The following is a 17,384-nucleotide window of genomic DNA, read 5'->3' as shown; positions in this document are numbered from 1 at the left end:
CAGGTCTTTATGTCTTTAAGACATTCCTGCAGTTTAACTAATTGGTGTGTGTTATCTGGCTTCATGGACAGATAGAGCTGGGTGTCATCTGCATAGCAGTGAAAATGTATGCTATGTCTTCTAATGATACTGCCTAAGGGAAGCATGTATAATGTAAACAGAATTGGTCCTAGCACTGAACCCTGTGGAACTCCATAATTAACCTCAGTGTGTGAAGAGGACTCTCCATTTACATGCACGAATTGGAGTCTATTAGATAGATATGATACAAACCACTGCAGCGCAGTACTTGTAATACCTACAGCATGTTCTAATCGCTCTAATAGGATATTATGATCAACAGTATCGAACGCTGCACTGAGGTCTAGCAGGACAAGCACAGAGATGAGTCCACTGTCAGAGGCCATAAGAAGATCATTTGTAACCTTCACTAAAGCTGTTTCTGTGCTGTGCTGAGCTCTGAAACCTGACTGAAACTCTAGCATATCTGATGAGGCTTGAACAGTAGATGGCTCAACTGACAGGTCAGACTCATCTCTGAGGTCATGTGTCAGGATTTTTTTTCAGATACTGGTCATCTCCTGTAATCTTTAGGATTACAGCAAATTAACCAAAAAGATCTTCCCAAAGATGTTTGGGATCATTTAGAATCACACTGGTTGAAACTTTAACTACTATCAAACTATGTTATGTTTGGTATTTTTCATAAATTAACTAAAGAAATGGGAACAAATTATGTATTTTTCCAACAGGCAGCGAGTATGACAGTGAATCAGTTCTTTGCTAAATTGTTATCTATGGACACAAACACAAGTAATGTGCCTTTTTTCTGTTTAATAGTCAGGTACAAGGATTGGACTGAAAATTAGTGAAAAAGCAACCAATGTCCAAAGAAAACCTATGAAAGACCTTCAGAAAATCTGGAGAACTATCACTCGACCACTTTAAAATGACAACAACGTTTGGCTCCTGAAAACAAAATATGACAAAATGCATGGTGGTTCAAGACTTTTGCACGTTCCTGTGTGTTTGTGTAAATTCTTTCTTCTGCATCGGTGTTTTCTAACAAACCGACACGCACACGAACACATAAACTCCCACACCAAAGAAACTCAGGCTCGCAAAAGCCACATTCAAAGGGAGACCCACACTTACTACTAACTCAAAAATCTGTGGAATTACAACTAAATCCAGGTGCTATGCTGTACTCTCAATTCTCTCTCTCACACACACAAAGATACACACACTCTCTGCTTTTTTGCATCTGCCTCTTGACTTTTGCTTAATATGCACAATCTTTGAATTACATCTGGTAATCAGTGCAGGGTTTCTTCTTTTTAAAAAGATGCTCACATTATTTGCCATGACTACATGTCAGTGAATTTAATCCTGTGCTGTTTATCACCATCAAAATAAAATCAGCCTCGTCTGGAAAATTACTTACAGTATTTCTCCCCCCCACCAAACAAAAATACATAACATTTGACTAGCATGGATTCTCCAGATATTCCACTGTCCTGACTAATTCATAGGGTGGAAAATGCACTTCTGAATGCCAGCATAACTGTAAGGCCAGATGTGCACATTTTTAAGGATTCCCATCCCCATATCAGATCCAGACAGATGTGAACTGTGTGCCTTTGAGCTGATGCGTTCAGCAGTAGGATGAAGGAGGGGTGCTGGATGAGGGGCTGTGGGTTTGGGGCTCTGAAAGGAGGATGGAAGGGCTAGAAATAAGGAAAAAGAGGATTACACAGCCAGCAGGTGTTCTCTGATGCTTCCTTAGGCAGATACTCTCTTTCTAATTGTGCACAAAGATTCACTAAAGCAACAAACACTGTAGTAGCTGTCCTTCATGCAATGCTGAAAACAATCTTTAGCAGGGCTCCAGCATCATTTTGCTGGCCGTGCATGCAATCTATCACTGCTAAGCACTGTAATACACCATGAATAGGCACACTGACTTTGACCGACATCCTGGTCTGTGGTGGTTTGTGTTGTCGTGAATGTGGGAATGTTCATCGTTTAATTTGCTTAAGAGGCGCACATCTCGGTAATTACATTAAACTGAGGGGACAGCTGTAGCTCTCTGACGCACAGTTTAGAGAGGGGGAGAGAGAGATGGTAAACTCTGCGCATCCAGGCCAAATACAGAGCAAACCCAGCGACCCTTCCAAAAAAAAAAAAAAAGGGGGGGGAACCTGCTGCATTGTGAGAATATTTCACTCCTTCTCCGGACGACATAATCCGAAATAATAAACAGCGAGAATAAAATAAGTGAAAGTAAACCAGAGTCCGGATTAGAACAACAGATAGTGAATGATTGGCATCTGGACCCCCCTTCTTTGGACTCCTGTCCACAGCACATGCCTGGGTGCTGTTTTGAGGACTAAATTTGACAATGACCTTCCCAAAATACCAGGGTGCGCGCTGCTGTGACGCTACAGGCAAACAGCTCTATATGCAGCACATAGGCTGAAGATAAACTTCTGTCTTCTAATAATATTATAAGGTCTAAAGGAATAAATACGATGGTGCGTAAAATCATACAACCAAAGAGTGAGGGAAAAATAAGGCAAATGTTCAACCACTTAGAAAGAAAACAGAAAAAAATCTGAATTTTCAGACCAGGATTTTATGAAAAAAAGTAAGTGGTGGTTTAATGTAGCCTAGCACGTCATTATTCTTACTGTGGTTACAGTTAGGCTGTTTCATCTGTGAGGACAAGCTGCATCCCGCATATTTGTATTTGGCTCTGACCTGCTAACCGTCTCTCCCGGACATTTCTCCACAGCAGATCCCAAGCCTTGGACGTTGAGTCCCGCAGCTGCTCGCTGATCGACCGCCGCAGCTGTAGCTTGGCAGACTTTCGCTGGGTTGTCATTGCTGTGCAGCCGGACTCATATTCCCCCGACTATTAAAAAAACGAAACCACTGCTCTTGTCAACCACACGCTCATTCCTCAGCTCCTTTATTCCGCTATGCGAACAGCCCGGGATGAGGCAGTGCGCCCCGGCTTCTGCGTCTGGCTGCCGCAATAGTCGTCACTGCTACACCTGGTATACAGCTCCTCTAGCGCTGCGTCACCTTCCTGTACCAGTGGAGGCGGATGAGGTCCTACCGGCAGGATCCTTACCCCCTCTAAAAAATGATGTACTGATTTAACAAATTCTGCATTTCTGCCCTACTCGTCCACGTCTGTAGGGCGGAGATGCAGAAATGTTAAAACATAACTTCTGCATGTGAGGCGTGAACTCTGACAAGGCGAGCCAGATGTGAGAGGCGGCCCCCCGCCACAAGGGTTGGACTCGCTCTCTCTCAAACACACGCAAACACACACACAAGAACCAAACCTAGTCTACGCGTTCTCCACGCCACAAACCCACCCACTCACCCAAACAAGGATCTCTTTCAATCCCAGTAGGCTACTGGTAACACAGCCAGGACAGACGAGCCTAAAATAAAAACACACCGGCATGCTGTGCTGAATCTAAGAGTTTAAAATGATTTAACTGAACGCGCAGGATGTGATTTGGAGCTGTGTGTCGACCAATCCTGTCTATGTTTTGGGAATCTTAAATTGCATGAATAATTATTGAAATTGCTTGATCAATTCAGCAAGAATCTCAAACTCAGTGGAAAGACATCTGCAAATATCAGCAAGCAGCAACCACAGATTATCTCCAGGTAAAGAGCAGATTTTCCTTCGTGTTAACCATTAACTTGTGAGTGGAGGTTAACGAGGTAGAGAATATGCATAATTAAAGTCTGTTTGTGTTTAGAATTGTGGTATTGTAAAAATTGAAAAATAAAATATGTCTTTCTGTTGCTGGCTACAGCGTGCCCCTTGATATTTTGGGACTGAATCTGCGCTTTGGTCACAGGTCTGACCTCAGAGAGCAGCTGAGAGGGCTTTGGTACTCAGGAACTTAATTTTTTGTCCTCCGTTTCTGTTTCTTTTAAATTCTGTCAGAAATTATGACAACTAGCTAAGACAATCTTTAAAACTCGAGGTGATGTTTCCAACACGTTTGCAATTACCAATAGAAAGCATCAGCAAATTCTCAAATTTAAAATGCTGAATCATGATGTGGCTGCTTTAAAAATGTCTGTCTGTGATCTTAACACCATACAAGCTGCCAGTTTTGTACAGGACAAAGAAAAATTGCAATAAAGCTCTCACAGATGTGTTTTGTGCTTCAGGGAGTTTCTAACTTTACCTGTAACAGCACTAACTGGTGATTGAGTAACTGACTTTTTCTTGACTAACTGAGATAAAGTCGCGTACTGCTGCTGCCAGCAGCCTAAAGTGAAAGTGCTCGAGCATGTGAGCTGCCTCTCTTTCAGAGCCACATTCACCCCTCTGACAGGTTAAGAGGTGGGAATTTCAGAGATTCCCATGTCATTCCAGGAATGCCAGACCGAGCGATCAGACCGACCAGGACGCTCCTCGGTTGCCGTCTGCCTGATACCATCGGATGTCCTGTTTGTGGTGTTAAATTGCAGGTCAGCAGGGATCCAGTGAGCAGAGACCTGATTCAATAGTTCATCTTGTCGAAACACGCTAGACACCCTGAGCGGTCAGCAGAATCCTGAGGTTATCTGGCTGCCAAATGCTGCTTTACTGGCACGGCTCACCATCTTAGTCGAAGCACTGAGGAAATATTTGGCGACATAATTCCACCCAGAATGTGACTTGTGCAGCTGAAATTGCTCCACATCAAAGACGGTGAAGGTGATGGAGGCTGGAGGCTGGTCTAACTTTCCCTGCTTTGCCCTGCATGACACAGAGTAAGTTGACAGTTTAGCTGCAGAGTGTCCCATTGATTCATATTCTTTCACTTCTGAGACTGGAGTATGAACCTGTAGTCGAACAGCTGGAAGGATAAAAGAGGGGAACGTGTGCATGGGAGGAAAAAAAGAAGAGGGGCAGAACTACTTAAAGATGAGAGAATGCAAAGATAACATTAAATCATTTGCTTTATAATTCCTGTTTTCATTACTTTAATCAAACAAGCAAGTAATATTTTTGCAAAAAGAGGATAAGACAAATGCCGATCTGTCTTTTACATTTACACATACTCAAAACAGAAACAGAAAAATGAAAGAGGAGAAGGGGGGAGGATGCCAGGCAGCCCCCATAGAAATGTAGGTGTGTACTAATGATGCTGAGAATGCTGGGAGGCTATGCGGAGGCAGTGCACCTGTGTGTCATCCAAGGAATTGTGAATTAAATAAAATATATGATGATAATGATGACAGCATGCAAAAAGAATAAGGCTGTGCAGAAGTTAAGCATGTATGTGCTTTTAAAACAAGTAACACATGCCTTAAGGGGAGCCATGAAAAGCACAAACAAGGTTCTTATTTCCAGCTGCAGGCATCTGGAGTAAAGCAAAGCCAGATTCCGCAGCACTCTTTGGTTCACAAAAACATAAACATTAACTCTTTCCATTCACATAAAAAAAAATAAATCTAGTGTACATGTTGCAGCAAAGCACAGCTGACAAACTAAAGAGAAGCTGGGTTACGTGGAAAAGCAGAAAGCGTGTGCCGTGGGTCACTTTACAGAGTGCTGCAGGTAAAACCAAACCTTTGCTGTCATTAGAGCTCACTGGTTGAATATGTAAATAGACGACACTAAACGAGGGAATATATTTTGGAAAAGAAAAATTTAATGAGTCTTACACTTTGTTGCTATTGAAGGCATTCACAGTGTGCAGCGTGTCCTTAAAAATTATGAATAAACTGGACAAGAGAATACAAAAGATGTGGTGGGCTAAAATAATCTCCAGCAGACGAACAGTGTCTGAAAATGTCCATAAGAAACAGTAAATAATCCACCAAAGAGCTGCCACGGGACCTGAGAGATGTATCTGGATGTTCACTGAGGTCATTCTTAAGGAAGGGAAACAGGGAGTAAAAGGTGACGTATGCAAAGTTACAGAAGAACTGGACTAAAAATCAGTGGCAACAGGTCTTCATGAAGTGATGAATCCAAATTTGAACCTTTTATCTAAAATAACTGAGATTATATATGTATAATACTATCACGATCTGGAGGAATGTACAACAGTGAGTATCTACACGCATGTGTAAAACACGGTGGAGGCTCTGTCATGGCTTGGGGAACTAATAAATTAAATTTAAAACCTTTACCTTCTAGTTTTAGAGTGGCCCACTGTGTTTGAACACTTATGTACATCTATTAATGCATAGCTGAAACTGGGTAACTAATGAATTATTATTTTTACAAAACAATTAATAAAGAAGAATACTAATAATAATAATTAACCAAGAAACATGAAATAATTACATACTGTGTTTACAAAAAACCCACATAATAACGCACTTATGAGGTTCTTCTGTGTTGTTTGTATATATCAGTACAATGAGAGTGAAAAACTGGTCTCTGACTGCACTTCTCTGAAAACTGCATCCCGGGAGTTGGATCCACAGTCCGTCAGTTTTGGGTTTCATCCCTGTGATGTCGAAGGCTGTGATATGTGGATGCTAAGCTGGTCCGTGAGGTCAACCTCTGCTTTGGGCAGAGAGAACGAGCACCACAGGATCACCGTCTCTCACAGCAGCAGGCAATCAAAACACCAAACCCAACACATTCCAGCTCTCAAACAGCCAATCAAAGCAGCACAACTGATATTTTCTGGGCAGACCCTGTATCTGAATTTCTGAACAAATACACAGCAGAGCATGGGCGTCTCCACCAGGGGAGCAATCAGATCTTGCAGTGGCTACAAAAAAAAAGAATGTACAGGGATGGTTTGGGAAAGGCTGCTGTCTTCCAGGGGCAGAGGAGGAGGAGGAAGAACAGGAAGAGAAATCAAGTTTCTCCTGCTTTTTTCCTATCAGGGCATTTAAGGTTGCAAAGATCGTGCAGCCAGTGCCCGTGCATGTACTGATCACAAAGACCATTACACGCACTGTCTTTTTTTCCATCCATATGCTTATGTACATAGTCATCTTCTAAGGCCTGCACATTCTTTCCCAGAAAAATGTAACCCTGTCGAAGGCTTCGCTCATTCACCGCAATAAAATTACTGTAAAAAGTCAATAGCTGCACACAGAGACTGGGTTAGCGAGTTCAGTCTAATCAATGATTTAACAGATCACGTGACCAAAGACCGTGACAAAACCATCTCACCAAACTACTCTCTCAACGTTTCTTTAAATGCTCCATGTCCTCTCAGCTAACATGTACCCTCTATCCATTTCTCCTCCTCTTGCACTAGCTCATTTTTCTTTTCCTCATCCCTGCTACTCCCTCCCTGCTCCCTGTCTTCTATTTTCAGCAACACTCAGTCATTCAGGCCAAGCAGCAAAGCTCGCTGGACCCAACAGTTTGAGCTTGAAGAGCATGCATATAACCTCCTTTTCCCCCCCCCTGTGTCACTTACAAAGGCTTACCTCATCTGTGTGTGGCAAAAATACTCATTTCAGTCAGTAAATTTAATTGTCATCGTGTCACCTGCAGTGAGTACCAGCAGCCCACTTGAGTGGAAAACCTTCAGATTAAATGAAACCATTGAACAGATGGCACTGTGTGACCTCGACCTAAATTCCTACCTCATACTATGTGTTTTAGTTATCCATGAGAGCACACACACACACACACACTTACACGCCCACCCACAGACACACACACGTAATCATCTTACACTGAATCACAGTTATTCCATATGCTCACATCCTCAGAAAGTATTATGAAGGCTAACTCTTTAGGATTCAGATCACATCTGTTAATGTGCTCAATCTTGGTTGTGTACTTTACCTTTAGCAGCCTAACATGAAATAAAAATACTGCCCTTTACAAGTAACCCAGCCACAGAAAAGGGCGGGTCACAAGCCAGGGCACTCGTAGTACTGGTCACAATGCTGAAAAAATAAGAAGGGTTGCATCAGGAAGGGCGTAAGGCGTAAAATCTTTGATCAAGAATGAGATTCATTCCCAATGGAAACTATGCGACTGCTGGAGGAAGACAAAGAAAGGAGAGACGGAAAGGGAAGAGTGTCAGGGTGAGAGTAGAGACATTAAATTCAGGGACTAAATGTAGGTAGAGGGCTGGCTGATGTGATGGAGAGAATGAAGCTGGATATACCTGTGCATGCAGGAAACAAGAGGAATGAAAGTCAGTATAAGCAAGACAGAACACATGTGTGTGAATGAGCAAGAGGTGTAGTTAGTAAAGGTGGATGGGTTTAAATACCTGGAGTTAACCACCCACAACAGACATTGCAAGAGAGAGGTGAAGAAAAGAGTGCAGGCTTACACAATGATAGGTTTAGATGGTAGTGAGCCCTGATATGATGTATGGTTTGGAGACGGTGGCACTGATGAAAAGGTGGCAGAGTTTAAGGATGAGATTAGAAATGAGTTGGTTTTTTAGATGGTTTAGACATGTACAGGGAAGACATAGTTGAAATAGTAGGCAAAGGATGTTGAAGATAGATCTGCCAGGCAGGAGGAAAAGAGGAAGAGCACAGCAAGCATTTTTGGATGTAGTGAAGGCGGACATGCACAGGGTTGGTGTGACAGAAGAAGAAACTAGGGATAGAGCTGATGCTGTGGAGACTCCTACGGGGAACAGCCAAAAGAATAAGACAACACTACCATGTACACGTCACTGTTGCTTCTATTTAAGGATACAAGTTTCCACAGAGGTAAATATAAAAAAAACATGAAACATCCTCAAAGAAAAGTAGGCCTTTCTCTTAGTGCTAGCTTTTATGACTGACAAAAGCTGCAGTGTTTAGTATTCAGAACTGATATTGCTGTTTTGACCTTTGAAACATCAGAGCGATGCTGTGATTGGCAGGTGCTTCCAGCAACAGCAGACAGTGAACCCTCAGCATGAGCGGAAATAAGTAGTGGGGACAGACAGACAATGGTGGCACTCAGACGAGAACAGAGTTAAACCCAAATAAGACAAAAAAGTCAAATGAGATGTAAAATCTGTTTACCAAAAATCTTGAAGATATTAAATTTTCAAGAGAAAAAAAAAGCCTGAGTGAAAATGATTCTTTTCCTAGACCCGGTTTGTAGAGTACGCTTGGGGAGTGTGATCGTGTGTACAGCGTCTCTTTATGTCTGTCTCCACGTTGGTTGAGTGTGGAGTGAGTGCATATGAGAGCATGAGGGTGGGAATGGATGTTTGTATCTGTGTGTGCCTGTATGCCTGTGTCTATGTGTCAGGTTGGGTATCTGACGCCACCTCTCTGGGGACAACTCAGGACCTCTAAGATATGGAGGCCTATCTCCCCCCACCACCACTTCCCCTGCCAGTGGCAGACGCCCTCAGACATCGGTGCGTTGGTGGTTCTTTGTGTCCGGGGATGGGCGTCCAGGTACACACCGGCTCACTCCTTGGCGGCCGCTTATCGGGGCCTGGAGCCTGGGGCTCGCTCGGGCCACTTCGGAGGTGGGGTGCCCCCGGCCTCTCGGCCTGGGGCTCGGTCACTCAGGCGCGGCTGGCTGCCGGCGGAGCTCACGGGCGCGTCACTGCAACTCCCCCTGGCTTCTGCTCTGCGGCTGCTGAGTGAGCCCTCATCTGGGACTCTCCTCAGCTCTTTCTGGGACAGTGGCGCGGCTGCCCCTCTGTTGGTCTTCCTTGGTCTCTTGTGTTCTGGGGGCCTCTGGATGTCTGGAGTTTTGATCTCCTCCATACCTGCTTCATGCCCTGGAGGACGGGGCTGTGGCCCCCCCACACCCTCTTGCAAATCATTACATGAAGGAACCTTTTAAAAAACAAAAAACAAGCGCGTCCATGCTCACAGGTGTACACACGGGTGATCACACCCACAAACTACACCCTTTTTGGCTCCTACCTCAAAGCACACTGTGTTCTGTTGATCTTATGTGCTGCACAATAATGTTTAATATTTAGTATTTACTGTCATATTCCCATATATCATTGTGATGCTGTTTATTCTATTACTCTTGTTCTCTTCTGCTTGTTTTCTTTTTTCTTTCTCAGCAGGTGATCCAGGTGATTGATATATGCATTTTTTTCTCTTCTTTTTTTTTCTGCCCGTTCTGTTGGTTTTTGTTTTTTGCCCTTCTCCCCCGTCCCTCTTCTCAACTGTTTCTCTTTCCCTCTTTCTTTCTCCCCTTCTTTCCCCCAGTCAAGTCTGTCCCGTATTCAGTAAGTGAAAATAAAATAAACAATAAAAGGTGAATCAAATGGACCATTACGGCAAGGCTGGGATGGTCAATTTGGTAAAGTAAATCCGTTGGGCATCTTTGTTTGCCTTTAGACAACAATTCTGATGGCAAAAGAGCCAAACGGGACAGGCAAAAAGAAAAAAAAAAGATTCTTTGATGTTTCTGCATCAGTCATTGAGGAATGCTGTACTCCGGTCACCTCCCTCAGAAAAAAGAGCCGGAGGAGGGGAAAGTGGGTCAGGAGCTCATTCAGAGTTTCTATCCGCACACTCTCCAGTAACAACAACAACAACTTCCCTTGTCCAGCCTGTGAAGATAAGTCTGTTGATACTGTCCACCTCCTATTCTGGGGACTGGATCACCTACAGGATATGGCTATTACTGTGGCCCACCCGAGGCGTGAGACACAAAGTGATGGTCTTGGCATGTGGACCAAAGGGGAGAGACGATGCAGATGGGAAAAAGAGGAAAGCAGGCTCGAAGGAGACAGAGGAGGAGAGAGACGAGGGGGTTTGCAAGCTAAATGGAGAAGACCATGGGGTGCAGACTGTGGCATGGAAGAAGAAGGACCTGGGGCATGACCGGGAGGGGGGTCTATAGGGAAACTCCACAGGTCATTGAAGTGCAGATCATATGCTGATAAGACCTCCTTATTGCCCTCTGTCTCGTTTTAAAGACACTAGCTGTTAAAATAAACATTTTTTACCTGGAAAATCCTCAAGGACTAACTTCCTTCCTGGAGCCCTCAGTGTTGGGATAGGGTTTCAAGACCACACACAGTAAACACATAAGTTTGCATAAGATAAACATAAAAACATACCACCAATACTCACACCAAAATATACATAGAAATACACAAGTAGTACAGTTGAATGTTTGAAGCGTTTGTTACAATTAACTACAAGTGTATGATTACGGTGAAACATTTAGACTAATCAGACTGAAACTCGAGTCGCCGTGTCTTCTTCACGTTCGCTATATTTAGTCAGTCTGTTTGTCTAAGACTGGCTGAATGTTTACATAACAGCAGCTGTTATTAATATTTTCACATTATTAATAAATCAAATGGTGTTTTGTGTGTTAAAGGATGTGACAAGCTCACAGAGTTATCATCCATCTCAGTTCTGCTCCGCTCTGAGCACTTGTGGAGCATTTTATGCCTTGACCTGCTCGTTGTTTTTTGGTGATTGATTATGACCTGTGGCACAGCTCCGAGGCCTGTGCTATGAAGCAAGTTCAACATACAGAGGATGTCATTCCGTTATCTCGATTCACGTACCCTAAGTAAACCCAGGCTTTCCCTCTGTGTGTTCACATGAGCAGAGACTCGTTGGCAGCATCTGACCAATCACAATTACTTAAGTGTAATGTTTAAGAGTAAGTGTACTGGCAACCGAGTGGCTGACTTTCCAAAGGAGGATGAAACGATATGATGGGCCAATGTGAAGAGGTTAATCACACAGAAAGAAAAACACAGAGTATTTGAGAGGAGAATCGTTGTAATGTAAAAGCGTGCGCTTTATCTTCTTTGGTCAGTCACATTGGGATAGAGACGATATATTAATAACGTTTAGCCTATTTGAAGCCAGGAAAGAAAGTTGGTAAAAATGCCTAATGCCAAAAACTGATCACATATCACACATATCACAGCTCTGTTAGTAAGACAGAATAATCTGAGAATCTGAGAGAATTCCTGGGGAATTCTGGTTTTATATCTATACCCTGGGGTATATTATGCTGCTGGTTCTTGTGCCTGAGTTTCAGTTTTGCACTTTCAGTAATTATTCCTGTTTGGGGTCTTGGTTTCTGTCTTTTAATTCGCAGGCCTTAGCTTGATCATAGCTATCTGGAGTCTGCTCAGGTTTAGAGTTTTCAGTTTATTTTACATTCCCTGTGTTTCCCGAATCCTAATGTCAAGTATGTGTGGTGGGTGTTTTTAGGACTTATTTCCAGTTTTATTTTGATAGTTTCTTCTTCTTCTTTTCTATTTAGTTTTGTTTCTCCTCTCTTGTTTTCCCTCATTAGTGTCTACTGTGTCTCCCAGACGTCTCCACTCTGCCCCAGTCACCCTTCTGTCTATATTTTCTTTCATCTGTATTTAACATTTGGATGGTTCTCACTGTTTGTTACATTTTCTGTTGTCATTTCTGGACACATTTTAATTAAATAAGTAAAACTAACTGCAAGACTCTAAAGTCCGTACTGACGTTAATTGTGGAAACAAAAGAATTTATGTCATTATTTTTGTAGCATAAGTAACCATCTTTGTAGCACTGAAAACCCAGGGCTAACTGTGAACTTACCTGGATAAGACAAAATCTTGCTTTGTAGTGCAGAGGTCTGTATTATAAAGAGAGAAAATAAGAGTATGATAGTATTAGAAGAGCACGTCAATTTTAACTTTATTTTATATTTTAATTTTGTGTAATATGGGAATATTTATATATTAGAGCTATTATGAAATATTTGGGAATATATTGTATTATTTAATATTAGTGCTTTAACTTGATTGCTGCTGTTCTTACTGTATTGGGCCAACTGCGATTTCTTCTGGGATTAATAAAGTATTCTGATGCTTAAACAGCAAGAATACCTGTTCACTGAATCAAATTAATTTCTTTTGTTAATCTGTAACAAACTGAAGCAATGTCCAAACTTTAATGTGGATACACTTGGATACACTACATGGACACTTTAAAATTTCGGCTGTGACCTTAGAAATAAACAGAAGAACTGAGAGCGCAATTAGTGATAAAAGAATTAATCGGAATTAAAATCTTTCTTTTACCAATCTCTGTGCTTAATTACCAGGTTAACGATTTTCTTCAGCATTCCTCTCTGGTTCTTTTGGCAACAGTAGGAAGCACTCATAGGGATCATTTTCTGTACATGAAGAGTCATATGACACGTGTAATACCTTTTTTAGATTGATCAGATGCTGCCAAGACCACCCTTTCATGTGAACGTGCAGGGTAAACCCTGGGTTAACTTAACAAGTTGATAACGAGCTTTGTGTGACTGCTTATCCTGATCACCCAACACAATGTTAGGAATTCAGGAATGCAACTGAATCCAGATAATGGAAAGATACCCTGAGTATGTGGAACTCACTTCATAGTACAGGGTTCAGGCCTTTGATCATTGGTAGGCATCTTTCTGAACTTTGCTACTCTAACTGTACACTAACTGCTGTGCAGCAAAGAGCCATCAGCAACCAGCTACCAGGTGAACATAGCATTGCTGCCAAGTAGCGGCTGTGGACAAAGTGGCAACATGGAAATGCCAAAAACTAAAGTGGCCATTGAGCGTGGCTCCGAAGGGTGGATTCAATCGCCTTCAAGACAACAGGGAGTATATTTTTATATAAAGACTGAAAGTCGTGCATTATACGGTTCAAACACAAGTGTCATTAACTGGAAGCTGTCTGCTACGCTTCACATCAGCTAATTCAAGTCCCTGAACTGGACCTCTCAATGACGGGCGTGGTAGCCGTGCCTTTGGGAGTGTTTTAATGCAATTACCTGGTAAATAATATGGCTTGCTGTGTGGTTAATTGAACTACATCCTGCCCAAGTCTCCAAGTCTGAGCTTTTAGGGTGAGGGAAAGTCTTTTATTTTATATTGAAACATTAAAACAAAAAAAAGAAATTCACTGTGGGAGTTTAGAAATTCAACAGAGACAGCAGAGGGCAGAAGGACAGCAGAAAAATGAAAAGGGAGGTGAAGGAGGGAAGAGCAGGAGAGAGCTGGACTACAGCCAAATCCACTTCCAGACTTGTTAAAGCACTGCTGCATATTGCAGCAATATTTACACACACACAAACACACACTGTAGCACACATGCCAAGCAAAAGCTTTATAAGGGACCTCCTACATCAGACTACAAACCTTTAATGTTTGCTGTCGGGTGGGTCTGCACATCACATTAAGTTATAAAGGTTTATTGCAACATAATTGCTGAGCAAACTTCTACTCATCCAAAACACACAGCAGCAGAATTTTACAGTCAAACTGAAACATGTTTTATGTTAAATAGGATGATTTTTGTCACTTTAACAATAACTACAATTATGTTTTTTAAACATTTGGGCTAAATATCAGCAGAAAATGTGAACCAGAAGCCAGCAGGAGCTGCAGGTTAGCCAGACATTTTTAAAACATATCACAGACCGACAAAAGACACACTTAAAGGGCAGCGGGGCATAGGCTACTCACATCCTCCCTAAGCACCTTTCAATCATGAAAAAATACTGATGGATTATATGTTATGTATAATCCTGGGCTGCAGTGAAAATGGGGAGAATGTGTGTCAGTGTGCATTTATTAAACCAAGGTCATCTGTAGCTTATCGGCTGCTATAAAATAGCAGCGCTCTACTTAAATACCTTTGCCAGAGAAGTGACAGTGTGTGGTCTGTCTGAAAAAATGCAAAACCCAAAAAGGGTAATTTCATGAAGTGGACTTTCAACACATAAGAGTTCCTGTTATTGATACTAGGAAGAATGAGGTCACTGCTTTGCTTAATAAAGTCCCAGGTCTGCACCTTTCTATCTGCTTTAAGGAGATTAGCTGCTGCAACATTACTTTGTTTGGAATCCATCATCCATTCTCTTCCATTTATCCAATTTACAGTCGTGGGGGAGCCTATCCCAGCTGTCATAGTGCGAGAGGCAGGGTATACCCTGGAGAGGTCACTACTCTGTCGCAGGACTAACACGGAGAGAAACCATTCACACCTACAATTTAGAATCACCAGTTAATCTAACCTAACCTAATTAGAACATTTTAATCAGGATAACGCGGTAGATTGACAGATTACTCTGGGAAATGACACTTCGGTTAAACAAAATGATCACAGTTGTCCTCATTTTAAGTTTCTAAGTGGGTTAAGGTGCAGAAAAGTGCAACATTCAGCGATGCTGATGTAAGACGCCACAGGCACTACGAAGGGAACCTTCACATGCAAATTAATTTAAGATCAAAAGTGCGTAAATGCCTGTTACTGCATATTCATGTTGAAAGCATAACCTTTGCAGGGATTAAGGTGTTTTTCTCCACAGGCTTGAAAAACGCATGAGTTGCAAATGCATACCATCCCCTGTGATACGCGGCCACAGATATTCAATAAACCTGTCACAATGAATAAATACACACTGAGGAAAATTACAATAATCTGCAAACAAACAAGGAGAGATCCCTCACAGAACGCAGTATGGCTGCCATTAGTTGTGTTTAAAGCAAATGCAAAAAAATCCCTGTTTATCTGTCAGAGAGCACAGGGTGAATGTCAGCAATGGGAGCAGAGATATGACTGTAACACACGTATGCTGCCGCAGGCAAATCTAATCTGGACTCCTCCCTCGGCGCGCCACGTCTGTATAAAAATTTTCTTACTTATAAATACACAAACATCCCCGTCACACGCCACTCACAGCATCGCCTCTGACTGCGTTACCTCTGACCTCCCCGCGGCCTCCAAGGATTCATTGCGCACACCAGACGTCTGACTGGATGCAATACATCTGAGACACTCCGAGCGTTACACAAACGTACATACAGGTACACACACATGCAGACAAAACACACAAAAGCAAACAATTCCACAGTGCAGCGAATGTGACCCTGTCACCAAGACATCTCCCTGGGTTGCACTTAACTATAGTAGCTGTGACGCCTGTGCATGTCAATCAAAGGACACACACTGTGAGGATAAGAGATACGGACGGGGGCAGAGCTGTGCTCATTAATCATCTACCCAGACCTTTGTATCACAGTGTGTGGGAATGCGATGACCAGAGAGAAACAAAAGAAAAGATATTTTTGATTAAAGACCTTTTTTTGTGTGTTTTGTTGACTGAGATGTTAAACCTCTGTTTGTTATCACATAAAAAATTCCACCAAACCACAGCTTCAAAGCAGAGATGGCTTGTGTGTTTTACTATCTATGGCTTTGCAACTAAATATACATGTGTATGCGTGTGCGTGCGTGTGTGTGTGTGCATTTTCAGCAGAAACAGTATATCATTACGTCTGAGTGGCTGACCTACTGGCTGGAAATCCTGAGGGAGATATTCCCAGAAGCCAGCTTTATCCCAAAGTGGGAATGCAAACAATCCAACAGAAAGGACAGTGAAAGTACACAGCCGCCAACTCACACACACAAGCACACACACTCTTGTTGTAAAAGGTATCGTACCTGCCGAGTCGCTGGTCATCTTTCCAGTAGCCTGGCGTGGAAAAAGAGAAGAGGAAAAAATAGGAGTTAAGTACAAATGCCGTGTAAAACAGTGCAGAGTAATCTCATTGTTTCCCTCATACACGCTTTTCGTACAGCAGCAGTAGCTACACTGGGAATATGACTCAAATTCCAAATCTGTCTCAAATAAGAGAAACATATTTCATGACTGTTTATGCCATACGATCTCATGAAAACCCACAAAGCCCAGACAGCTTATTTACTAGTATTACCAAAGATTTATTGGGAATTAAAAGGAAAAAGTGTCACATGTGAAGGATATGTGGTACACTCGCTGACATGCTTTTGGTGATTGAGGCAGAGGGCTGTCCGAGAAAAAGCTACTTAAATCATCGTAAATCATTCCATTAAACTTGAGTACAGTGGATAGATTTTAGTCCCTGTGTGATTTTCTGACAGCACAAGTCAGAACAAAAGGTTAGACTCGGATGAGGAGATGAGCATTACACATGCAGTTAGCATCCTTGTTCACAAAAATTGATAAACTGAAAGATTTGGGATCCCAAGAGTCCAATTTCCTCTGTGTGGGAAACTTCATCCTGACACAGACAGTGTGCAACGAATGGAAAACCCCACATCCATGCAAAAAAGCTGAGATTCACTGAACTTCAGTGTGATCATCCTGGGTTTTCCTGAGGTCAAACTGTGTATTACTCAAATCGTTATCTCTACTGTCAGTTCACAATTAAAAAGGACAGATGCATAGTAAAAGTGAAGTTTCACATGAAAGCAGTTATTTATATTGTCTAAATGGTCAGTTATGCTTTCAAAATAAAAGCACTTCAATGCTCATTTTAACAAAACAGTCTTGTTTGCTGACAATCATATGATAGATGATTGTCAGCAATGTCTGCTATATATGTAATAATGTAAAAACATTCTAATTGATCCACAAAGTCAGAAGGTGAGAGTAGCAGTCGATTTTTGTTTAATGTTTCATGCTCGGTG

The 17,384-nt window shown here is 42.2% G+C and overlaps 1 protein-coding gene across 3 annotated transcripts in view; it reads right to left on the bottom strand.

The window, feature by feature from the left end:
* The window catches only part of stard13a (StAR related lipid transfer domain containing 13a), a 56,753-nt gene that overhangs the window by 23,324 nt on the left and 16,045 nt on the right, over positions 1-17,384 (bottom strand). For all 3 annotated transcript variants that reach the window (XM_082548935.1, XM_082548934.1, XM_082548936.1), the window contains one exon: positions 16,377-16,407. In XM_082548935.1, the coding sequence (XP_082405061.1) occupies positions 16,377-16,407 (31 nt within the window). The remainder of the gene's footprint in view (positions 1-16,376; positions 16,408-17,384) is intronic.

The sequence above is a fragment of the Aulonocara stuartgranti genome (assembly GCF_965226115.1).
Source record: "Aulonocara stuartgranti genome assembly, chromosome: 10".
NCBI lineage: Eukaryota > Metazoa > Chordata > Actinopteri > Cichliformes > Cichlidae > Aulonocara > Aulonocara stuartgranti.
This window is presented reverse-complemented; position numbering and strand designations above follow the sequence as displayed.